This window comes from Gadus morhua, chromosome 20 (genome assembly GCF_902167405.1).
Source record: "Gadus morhua chromosome 20, gadMor3.0, whole genome shotgun sequence".
In the NCBI taxonomy this organism is placed as follows: domain Eukaryota; kingdom Metazoa; phylum Chordata; class Actinopteri; order Gadiformes; family Gadidae; genus Gadus; species Gadus morhua.
Window position 1 is genome coordinate 15,861,530 of NC_044067.1, and position 12,068 is coordinate 15,873,597.

At 46.5% G+C, this 12,068-nt stretch overlaps 1 protein-coding gene across 13 annotated transcripts in view; it reads right to left on the reverse strand.

The window, feature by feature from the left end:
• lmo7a (LIM domain 7a) overlaps window positions 1-12,068 on the reverse strand; it is a 55,334-nt gene that overhangs the window by 27,968 nt on the left and 15,298 nt on the right. For 11 of the 13 annotated variants that reach the window (XM_030342892.1, XM_030342891.1, XM_030342890.1 and 8 more), the window contains 3 exons: window positions 9,863-9,969; window positions 1,920-1,950; window positions 957-1,070 (listed from right to left, as the gene is read on the reverse strand). In XM_030342892.1, coding sequence (XP_030198752.1) covers window positions 957-1,070; window positions 1,920-1,950; window positions 9,863-9,969 — 252 coding nt within the window. Of the gene's footprint in view, window positions 1-956; window positions 1,071-1,304; window positions 1,321-1,919; window positions 1,951-4,587; window positions 4,781-9,862; window positions 9,970-12,068 lie in introns of those variants that run through there. The other 2 variants (XM_030342898.1, XM_030342899.1) reach the window with 2 other exon arrangements.

Consider the following 12,068-nt stretch of genomic DNA (forward strand, 5'->3'; position numbering starts at 1 on the left):
TAGTTTTAAGTGCTAAGTCATGCAGTCTCGCCATCACGCGGTTGCAATAAACAAGAGTTTGCCTGACGCCAGCTACGACGGACCCAACCGCTGCTGTTGAAACCACCCCGCCCGCTGTGATTCCCATTCAACATCGCGTTGCTTGAATCAATAGCAGGTTCTTGCTCAGGGCAAGTAGAGATGTCTCAATTCAACGGCAACAGAGCCGTCGAAACATCAACAACACCTGGCGCTGAACGGCGTTGAGTGGCTGCATGCGTGCGGAAACCTGTCAGCCTCTTTCAGAGGACAAATCCACCACACCTCTGAACACTGGCAGAAGGTGGTATTGAGTGAAGTTAGATTATCGTGGATAAGCCATAGGTAAGCACAAGTAATCATACATAAACAGACTTGACTGTCTTGAGCCACTGCTGTTATTGAAGCCCCTTAAGCCAGGTGAATTACAGGTGGGATAAGAGTAACACTGGAGTAGAGTCATTAATCTTGCAGTCGACACTTCCCGAGGAAATGTTTTTTTTGTGCGCCGATTTCACCTATCTTCAATATTTACCGTAGTTGAGGTATTACAAAGGCTTCCTCAAGGTAGAAATTAATAGGATGAGATGAAATCTAACCCATCTGCGATCGTGACCTGTGTGTGCTGCTGTAAACAGGATTAAAATAGCTGAGTCAAGGGATCAGGTTATTTATGACTCAACAACGCTAAGTTGGTTTCAGCGGCCGGTATTCTGAGGCCCCCCCTCCATCTCATCCAATCAGAATCTTTCCTGCAAACATAGTCGACATACCAGGCAGGATACAGAACTACACAACGCATTTTGGCTGTGAAAGAGGATTTAGCTGGCAAGATATTGATATTTAGTTATTTTGGATAAGTCCTCCTCGGCACGAAAGCGAGAAAACATAAACGTGATTTGCTTTGACAGATGGGCTGAAATTTTTGTTTTGTTTACCTTGGACAGTGCTGTTCCCAGTAATCCCTCGAAAGACTTGAGGTTTAAGTTAGGTCCATCATAGAAGGAATCATAGAAGGCTTGTCTTCCTAGCCAGTAAATGGTGATCAGCACCTGTAGGGCCAAAGAACACAAGAACATAATCATTTATCACTAGTACATTTGAATACAGCATTCACGCTATAATATTCATGCATTGTATCAGTAAACTTTTAGCACCAGGTGACACACAGGGGAAATTTCTTGAACCTTCCATACAACAATCATGTTATAATTAGCAATTCTTGTGTGCATAAATGCCTTCTATAGCAGTGTAGTATTGCTTTATTTCCTATTAGCTTAGCTTACCCAGTGTGCTGATGAGTGTGATGTGTGGTGCGGAGCTACGCAGCCCGATTGTTGCCTTAGCCCTGCACTAATAGGAGGTCACCACTTATCAACAGCCACTACTGTGATGGCCCTGTTTCCAGCCCCATCCAGAATCCTCCTCTACTGTTTAGTCTGTGTGTGTGTGTGTGTGTGTGGGTGTGAGCTTGTGTGTGTAAACAGTAGCAGGTAGACCGTTGCTGGAAGAGCCAGGGCCAGTGTGATAGTGTCAACATAGCATGCCACTATCTCTGTATCAAATTCCCTTTCAGTCTTTAGTCCTTTTATTTTGGTATGTCGATTACATTCGGGACTACATTTGTCTATCCATGTGATGAAAAATAGGGGGACTTATGATGCAGAAAATTGAAACATAATGTTTCCCTTCACTTCCTGTGTGGCAAACATTTAAGAGAGCTGGAAATATGTAGAAGATATATACTTTTAACACACTGTGTTAAAAGATGTGAGTACTATAATGGACAGTATTCAAGACAAAAAAGGTTTGTGACAGTTGATAGGTGGACCAATCCACCAAGCATTCTATAACGCTGAGCTTTTATTTGTCATAAGACAGTGCTACTATTTTGCACTCACATTTTTTAGTCTTCTACTGGTTTCTTGTGGCCTGTGAGAGGAAAAGAGACAAAAGGGAAAAGAGCGATTTAATTACAGAAGCCATTGGAAAAAAACAATAAAATAATGGCAACTGCGTTTAGGGCTCTGTGTGTGGCAGTGAATGAACTGGAAAGTCCGAGCACAATCCAACTCATTCACTGCCAGCTCACCAACGCCTCACACAACAACATCACACACAACGAGCACACACATACAACACAAACAAACAAACCCAGAATATCAGTTTGAATTCCTCTTTTGAGGCTACAGACTAGTATAGCATATATATACACTGTAAATATATACTGTATATATGTATATGTATACATAAAAGTATGCATATACTGTATATATACACACAAACACATACTACTTAAGACCAAAGAACATACAATAACTATGGAAGATAACAAGACTAGAGAATCTCCTTCCCAGGTGGACGTCATCCCCATCTGCCCCCCTCTGAAAGCTAAATTCCTGCAGCCAAGCATTCCTAACCCCTATGTTGATAAATCTTTCCCCTTATGTACACTGTGTGGACCTTATCATATCTAAACACAGCCTCTATGATGTCTCTATAAACTGTGATAATGCCCATTGAAAGCCCGGCCGGGCGACAGCCTAGAGGTGCTGCGTGGAATCTGGCACGGCGCTGGGACATATCCCTCATGCAGTAATACAACATTAACACATTCCGTAGCCACCTGCGAGCGCTCCCGTAACCTCTGGGGACCGGTTGTTTCCCAGAATGCAATGCATCGCGCCAGGCCGTGTGCGTTATTTATCCCCAGGGGACTCGAAAAAACTCGAGGCTGTGTCATGTTTTGTGACTCGACAACAAAGACACAGCAGATTCCACAAAGGAAAGACAGTGTATGTAAACACAAGACGAGGAATGGTGTCTCTAGGTTCAACCGTTGTCCCTCTGGCGTTGAATTCGGCCCGGAAGAACCAAGGCCAAACTACGATCCGTCTTGGATACACAGGAATGATTTATAGCAGCTGAGCAAGATCGCAGAACACATACGAAAACAGAATGGATGATTGAAAGAAAAGAGTGGAAATGCAATATTATTTGAATCTTCAAGCTATAAGCTTTCCATCACTGCCTCCCTCTCCCCATTTCACTACGTGCTACTAACCCTAGCCGCCGCACACACTCTTTTACTAGCTCACATATATAGCCCGAGTTTATTTGACGAAAGTGAATTTGGAAATAGATGCTAAAAAAAAAGTTCCACATCTTGCAAGATTTATGGGACCAATAAAAGGGTTGGAAAGAGAAAAAAAAAAGACGTCTCTTGTGTTATTTGGATTTCAGCCACAAGGTCTACAATTATACAGATGTGGTGTTCTGGGCTGAAAGGGAGGAGAGTGGAGGGCCGGAGCGCCACAGAGCCGGTTACCTAATGCTAATTTATGGTTGGCGGTCAAAGCTGAACTCAAGAGAATATAAAGAGGGTTATTCTCTGCCCCGCCGTGCCTCCAGACTGTGCCGTAGCAGACCAACATCAGCTGAGTCCTCATATGAGCACCGGGAATCACCAATAAAGCCATCCATTATTTTTTTTTTTGTAACAGTGGATCACAGGGTCAATGGAAGAACACAGTAGAATAACAAGCAGATATTAAGCAAACACAATGAAAAGGCCCGCTAGGACAGTAGGATTCTGTGTGTGTGTGATTTATTTGTGTATGTGTGTGCAGTTGTATGTTTCCCTTACCTAGTTTTAGCTTCAACTCCACAGACTTCAGACGCACCTCGACTAAAAAAATGACTACTGCTAATGTGTTTCTACAAATATTCTGTTGGACAGAACAGTATAAGTAGAGAAGCTCATCTTTGGGTCACGAGACCCAAACCTCCGGAGAGGTCAAAGGTTGAGATGAGCCGCCAGTCGATCAACCAGGAGCTTGCTCCATTGCTCCCCGTTTGCTTTTGAGATGAAAATGCAAAAATATTGAACCGTAACATTCTTGTGGAGTTCAGTAGACACTGAACTGCTGACAAAGTAGTTTTAGAACGGTGGAAAGGCAGGAAGGCCACACACGACCAATAACAGCTCCGAACCGCACAAGAGGTCCAAGCCAATGTCGATTTTCTGAGAAATAATCGTGCTTGTTCCTACCGAGGTATGTGCCAACTCAACTCTTATTGACCACAATGAATGGTACAATTCCTCTTGACTTTTCTCTCTCTAATATTTGCATTCGTATTTCGGTATTCAGTATTCAGAAACATGTGGAGGACAACAGTGTCCCACTAATACACGAAACAAAAGCCTCTATTTAATTCTTAAGACACTTAGCGACAGTGAACCTACTTATGATAAGCCATCTACGAGACCAACTCGAGTTTGTCTACTGGCTTTTTCCAACACAGATGAAGAGAAACATCTAAATTTAAATCCAGGAAACAAACCTGCACCTGTACTTGGGTGGAGCCGCACCCTGGGGTGTGGCTCATGTCATGCTAGTCACCTATTAAATCATCGCTGCTCAGCAAGGCTTTTATTTGACATGATAACAATGCAAGGACAAAGGTTGATCATGTATCATGCATTCACGATATAATGCTGAGACGACCTCGACAACCCAATAACAGAAATCCTTCCTCCTCTGGGTGTGTCCATGCTCGTCTACATACCTGTCCGACGCAAACCACTTGTTCTGCTGCATTCATCGCATCGCCAGGAATGTCCTCTGCCAACGTTCTTCCTGCAAACCGTCCCTCTCCTAACCCTAACCTAGGTTCCTCCCCGCCGTGCCTGCAAGAGGCCGACTCCAGACAAACTAAATCGTTCTGACCCTGACCCCTTAAAGCCAGGACCACAAAAAGGGCTGGTTCCGTTAGAATCAGTCGGCTGTGACTGAGGGCAGTGTCAGGGGACGGTTGTGTCATCGTTATCGTAACACAGTGCAACCACTGTCGGCAGGGGACAGAGGTTGAGGCTGGCATTTCAATCTCCAGTCATCTGGGAAGGACAAACATTACCCTTGTGTCGGCCGTTTACAACCAGGGATGGAGCGTGTCGGTGTGGGAGTTTTATTGAGCCTTCTCCGTCATCATCCGTTTGGTTTCACCATCTACCCACGGTTCACCCGTTTCCCTACGACAAGCGAGAGTGACGTGACATTTCCAGTTATTAAAGTGAATCGATGCGAGATGCGGTTGGAGGAGAGGCCTATAATTTTTTTGTCGCTATCCATTGCTTGGAGCCATTAAGATCAGACAAAATTAAATTAAAAAAATCTTCCTATGTTTATGAATCAACCAGGGGCAAGATGGGAACAGTTTCCAGTTCCTCAGAAACACATAGACGCAGTACTTTTTTTACATGACTGGTGATGTGGTTGCGTAATCAAATCAAACCACACAGCCACACAGCCAATCCTCCAGTCATTCAAATGTCCTCAAAGAGTTATTATCCAAGCACCAACCCCAGTGCCTTTAGGCTCGGACAAACTCCAGCTCCTGTCAATGATTGGCTAAATCGAAGGATGCTGGTCAGACTTTGACCACGACTCAGCAGGGGGGCTGTTTTACCACCTACTGGAAGTCACGGAACTGGAACCAACGGTCAAAGTGAAGAAACCGGTACTTAAGATGACCTCCATGATGGTGATTCTAACCAGACCCATGTCAAGTGTTTATCCGACAGGGTATAAGACTAACTGTAGACCCCTCTGTCCTAAGTAAGTAAGTGGAGGTGGAGCAGATGTGTATCTTTGCATCCTGAACAGGGCTTTTTGAGGGGCGGCGGCGGGGGGGGGGGGGGGGGGGGGGGGGTTGCAGCTCAACAGCTAGAATAAGCTGAATAAGCATGTGCATTCCTCAATGGCTAACAGTACAGTGTGTAACAGGGTAATTACTGTGTACGATTTGTGCATTGTACTGTAATTTCCCCCCACCTAATCCCTTTTCACTCTGGGAGAAACCAGACTGAACAGAGGTCAAAGTGTCATTTCACTGGCTGACTGTGAGGGCGACCGGGGAAACATTCTTGAAGCCCTTATGGTTTTTTTTCAGAATGTGTTGTTAGGCCCGGTCCATATTCACTGGCTGGCTATCAAAAAGTCAGCCAGAAGCAGCAATTAAAAGAACCAGTTCAAATAGGGCGATATTATTTGGTACAGTGTTCTTCCAGATGCCCCTGATTCATCCACAGTACTCAAGGGCCCTCATTTCCTGGGCAGCAGACAGACCCGGTCAAACTTGGCCCCGCTGTGAATCACAGGCTCCGCGGTGCCAGACCCGACGCAGGCCTGCTCACGGGGCGTGTTGTACGGCTCGGTGACAAACTGATGATGTGGAGGATACCTTATGGTTGGTCACGCCTACTCTAATCAGCTGGTATCTCCACCATAACAGTTTTGTAATGATGCACGCCCCGATTTTCATATGGAAAGCATGCGGGTGTGTGATAGGTGGATCTGGTTTATCAGCGGGCTGGTTGCAAAACACCGTCTCGAAAAACAATAGAGGAATAAACTTCACAGAGCAGCTGCCTGGTCGGGCCAACACCACGGCAGCCAATAAAGCTCAAAGGTCAGACACCCGAAAGACTTTATGGCCGTTGTGACCACGGAGCCATTGCCGAGTTTTACGGCCGTACCAGCTCGTGTTGCTCCCCGACGTGATCTTCGACACATAAAGAAAAGGATCCGCCGGCCAGCATACCTGCAGCCAAGTAGTGTAAAGTTCCTGCAGTTAAAATACCTTTCTTAAGTGAGGCAATTTAAGCCACTATCAGTACGTCATTTCGCTGCTCCAAAGGAACCTATCCACAGCCATCAATAGCCAAAACCACCAGACATTTTGATTACATTCAGACTTACATTTAGGGCATCTGGCAGTCACTTTTTTCATAAAAGTTCATAAAAATGAATCACATTATTCTTTAAGCAGTCCTAATTAACATCAATGGAGAGAAGATTAACTGAGGAGATATGTACAGAAGGACAGGCGGCTCCCATAGAAACAGAGCAGAACACCTGTCAGACCAGGTTAGGAGACTGAAACCACTGTTACAAACTGCTGATAAAGACAAACCGCAGATCTTTCCTCTCTCTCTCTCTCTCTCTCTCTCTCTCTCTCTCTCTCTCTCTCTCTCTCTCTCTCTCTCTCTCTCTCTCTCTCTCTCTCTCTCTCTCTCTCTCTCTCTCTCTCTCTCTCTCTCTCTCTCTCTCTCTCTCTCTCTCTCTCTCTCTCTCTCTCTCCCGACCTCTCTCTCTCTTTTGTTTTCACTCTATTGTTGTGTATTGGTCACTCTCAGTATTTCTCTAATTGTCTTACCCTCTCACTCCCCTTCTCTCTCTCCCTTTATAATAGTCACTTTCCAAACCAGCCTGTTTGTTTAGACTGAATCTCCAGTCAACCCTGTTTGAGATTATAGAGGCAACTCATCTCGAGTCTTTGGTTTCCTTCCCTCTCTCTCAACAAAAACAACAAAAACAACAACAACACAACACGGCCTCATTAGTGTGCATGTGGCTGAACATCTAACCTCATATCATTCTCGCCACAGGCCACTGAACCAACCCCACAGATAACATGGCGAGGGACGACTCAGCCAACCACTGAAAGTGATCCACCACGACTGCACCTCACAACTTATTCATACCTCAGCCTGTAGGAACTAACACAAAACGTTTTCACATCAGCACCTAAAAACAAACAAGTCTCTGACTCTTGAATACGCATTGCATGTGTCATCCAGTCAACCACAGAGGAAAAGCCTCAATTACACACACAACACCACAAACCACTCAACCCCCCCCATTGATGTCCTGACAACAAACACGTAAACACACCCAAGCGTGTGCGCTTCCACAATCCAGATCGGAAGGAGAATGTTCCCAGTGGGGTGGTGGGGGTTGAGGTTGGTTTTAGGGGGTGTTGGAGGACACGGCATCTATATTAAGCTCCGCTGCAATGGCTTCTGTCACCATATCAACCCCACTCCTCCACATGACCCTCTCTTAGTCTCTCCAGGCCACTAAGAATAGCCTGGCCGGCCCCGGCCAAGACTGGCCACTCAGACAGGTCCCGGGGAGAAGTGTCACCGGGCTGGACCCACTGCCCCCCACCCAGCCCTGGGTCCTCTTGCGACGCCCCTCCCTATAAAAGAGTTTCAAGTTGCGATGTTGCATTTGACAACGTTTCACTACCTCGTCAACGACAGAGCAATGCGTGCATCTTTTGTGCCTTGTTGACTGCCGGCGTTGAATCAAAGGGTTTCTAAGTGGTTCCTCTGCCCAAGGGCTGGTAACTCTATTGTGTACAGTCATGAGGTTAGATCCAGAGTTGATCCGTCATTCGCAAAGAGTGAAACCATTAGGATGATATTCACCCTGTAGTATATATATATTTATACAACGGGAGACCTAAATTCAGCGATCTGATTGGTTCCCAACTGTTGTATAATGAGCGTATACATAACTGCTATGACGCCCGATCATTTTGTGAAAGTTTGCATATCACTCCGCGCCTGGAAGTAGAAACAGTTACAAAGTAAAACATATATATGTATACATAACTGCTATGACGCCCGATCATGATGTTCATGATGAGGTTTATGATGTTCACTATATTATCACCTGTTTAATGTAACCATTTGATCTCTCAGCGCTCTATACTGCCAGACTGGGACGAGGGTGTGGCGATCCAAAAGGCACTCATGCTTGTTTTCTTTAAAGCTTCACAATATCTCAGTGTGTGTGCGTGTTGCAACGCCTAAGTGCGGCTCCCGTGATGCTTCTAGGGTGAGGACATGATCACCGGAGCCGCCGTGGAGATGGGCAATGACAATGGGGTTGGCTCATGGGAACTATGGCATGCGATGTTCTGCCAACTTATCCAAGGAGCGGCCATAATAAACATACCAGCGCAATTAGGTAATTCTTGAAGCACGCACGCAGGGCCCTGGGTGGGTCTGAGGATAGATTGCACACTGCCAGTATGAAGCACACACAGCATCTGATAATACTACTCCTGCCACCTCACCCTAATGGTTTTATGATTGAATAATAAACAGAACAAGTGCGTGAGCTGAGCAGCATCTAGCAGCCCCGGCCCCTATTATGGGATGTATATTTCTGCCCGCATAGCGGCCTAGACATTGTTGTGGGTGTTGCCATGGCAAAGTCTGTCCGAGCGGACGTATTGTGCACTGAGCTAGGTCTGCTCTGTCTCATCTCACCGTCTCCCGAGGGCACACCTGTGGCCAGACTATAAACAGGTTGTGTGACATACCGCGCGTGACCCGGCCCGGCACGCACTCACACTCAAACAAATAACAGCAACTGACCTAAACCAACCAAACAAAACAAACTAAAACTACAACAACACAGTTGAGCCGCCCACGCGGTTACTGCTCCTGTCTTCCCCCTCTCTCTGCTTTCTTTCTTCTTCTTCTGCCTTTGAAAAGAGAAATCCCTTTATGAGCCAGCCTACAGCTGTTGGCAACCTGCACATGCTTTGTTTATTCAGATAATACTGACATCACAGACGCGGTCATTTGTTTAAGCTGCAAAACGAGGAAGCGTTCCCGAGACAGACTTTGTTCTTTCCCCTATGGAATAAAAAGGAGATAACCAACTCAGTCTCAGCGCCTGCTGTGTCTATTTTGTGAAACAGTCGCTCTGTTACTTTCAGGCCAAGACAAGTTTGCCTACACAGGTTTTACTACAGCTCATATTTGTACTACAAATTGGAGTAAACAGATCCTGTATTACGAAATCCTGTGAACAGCGTTGAGAAGATCACCTTAAATCTCCTGAGGAAGTATTGTATTCCAATATACCCCTATCATATATTTATTTTAGGGCTGTCAGCCAAGAAGTCAATGTCTTATGTGTGGCCCACAGGGAATTGAGTGAAGCAGTAGAGGTCATTGTATGGAAGAAAGCACTGCACTTACTTGACTGTCACTCTGCTGGAGAGGTCTTGCAGGTCTCCTGGGTGAAAGAGCTGTGCTTCCTTTAATCCCAGCTTCTTGCAGGCTTTCAGGAAGACGTTGAGGTTGTCCTGAGCAGGGAACAACACATGGAGGAGATGAGGTGCTGTCTATCTATGTGAGTGTGTGTGTGTGTGTGTGTCCAACCTTTGGATACTAAATAGAGTAATCACACACACAGGCTAGTCCCAGTGGCAGGGACACAGTGAACAGCTTTGACTCTTCCAAAGTTCATGTCAGTCGAGAGAGCACGGCCGAGGGAGGGGCATGGGTGTGTGTGTTAGTGCGGTTGTGTGTGTATATGTGTCTGTGTGTGTGAGAGACCAGCGAATGAAAAATGACACAACACAGAAACACACACACCCACAGAAAGACACATGGGGGAGCAGCAAGGGGCAGGGCTGCATGACAGCGCTAGAGTGACAGCACCTAAAAAAAGCTGTAACTGTGTGCGGGGCCGAGGAGGCGGAGTCAAGGAGCCAAACAGGGAGCGATGACATCAATGCCGAGCAGCCGGGCCGCCGCCCACCCCACCATGCAAGGCAAGACTGCCACCCAGTAGCTCTGTGGCTGCACTGCCTCGCTGGCCGGCTGGCTGAGTGTCCCGCTCCGTCCCGCCCACGCCCAGAAACTCCAGCCCCTCCTCTCCCCTCCCCTGGCCTTCACCGGTGAATACCTGAGTAATCAACAGGGAAGTGAAGTATTTTGTAGACAACGCGGTTGCTACGATACAAGAGGTCGGATGACAGGAGCCGGGAAATATTTCCCTCGAGCAAACCTAAGACGATCAGGGAGCGGCATGAGAGTTTCACTTCCTGCATCGGCAACACATGCAAACACCGGAACGATCAGAGCCCTGGGCGGTGCCTGCCGTGCCTACAGCCCTCGCCGGTCTGAAGTCATTCCTGCTGTTGTGTCCTCGCGCTAAGGGTTGGCATGTCACTCTTCCCATTTTTCTTTTTTGTTGTTCAATTCTCCCACGCATGCGTGTTATTTATACATGCGCGGTTCCCTGGGGGGACCAACGCGCTTCCTCGCGTCGGCAAATGGCTTCAACATGCGCTGAGTTAATGAGGGGGTAGCCGCTTCTATGTTTAACCAGCAAACATGCTTATTAGCAAATGGCGGGAGAGAGTTGACCTCTGAGTCAGTTCCTACTGACGGCACTTCTTGCGGCAAAACGCAGTCGAGCCGCCGCCCCCCCCCCCCCCCCCCCCCACCAAAGATCAAAAGAGCCCTCAATGTGACACAGGTCACCCCCGCCTCACCCTCTCCACCCTCCCCTCCCACTGCACTTGTGTAGAAGTAGCCAGTGTACACAGAGGCCTCCCGATGGCAATGTTTACCTATACGTTTACGGTAGTGAAGCTCTTCTGAAGCTCCCCCGCTTGATATTACCTCAAAAAACAATAATCCATTCTGTATAATGTTTGCGCTGTCTGTCTGTCTGTCTATGTTGTGATTATTTGTTGTTGTCTAATTATGTAATTATGTCACATGTTATATGTTGTTTGGTAAATATTTTTAATAGCACATTTGGAGTATGGGGAAACGCAGTTTCGGGCCTCTATGGAACTTGTTGCACGGTCGTCTGACATAAAGTTCCCTTTGACATTGACTTTGACTTTGATATAAGTGGGCAAATGTGAACTTCCAGAGGTGCTTACTCTGTGAAATTAGTGACGGAGGTTCACTAAGTATCACTGTTGTGGTCTGCAAAACAACTGCTCTTAAACCTATTGTGTGTTCGGACTGTGTAACAAAGTATGACCGTGTGCATTCCTTGGTGACGTCTTGTTTGAAGAAGAAAGACTTTGGGTGAAGACTTTTTTGTGTTGTCTGTACTGTGACTGCAGCACACATAAGGGCCAACCCTGGTCATGTGAGTCACTGGCCTAGCACATTAAGCTATGGCACCATGGATATCAGGCGAGATAGCCAGGATGATCTGCATCTGCTGTACACGTATGGGTAAACATTGCCATCGGGAGGCCTCTGTGAACACTGGCTACAATGTCTTTCCCAACCTGTGGTCTGCAACTGGTCCGTGGGAAATGTTTAAATAATTCAAGACGGATAACCATTATCCATCCTTATTTTACGGTCTGCATAAGACTCGGTCTGTGAAAGGCCTTGATAATAATCGAGTAGTCTGCCTAAAGCCAAAGGA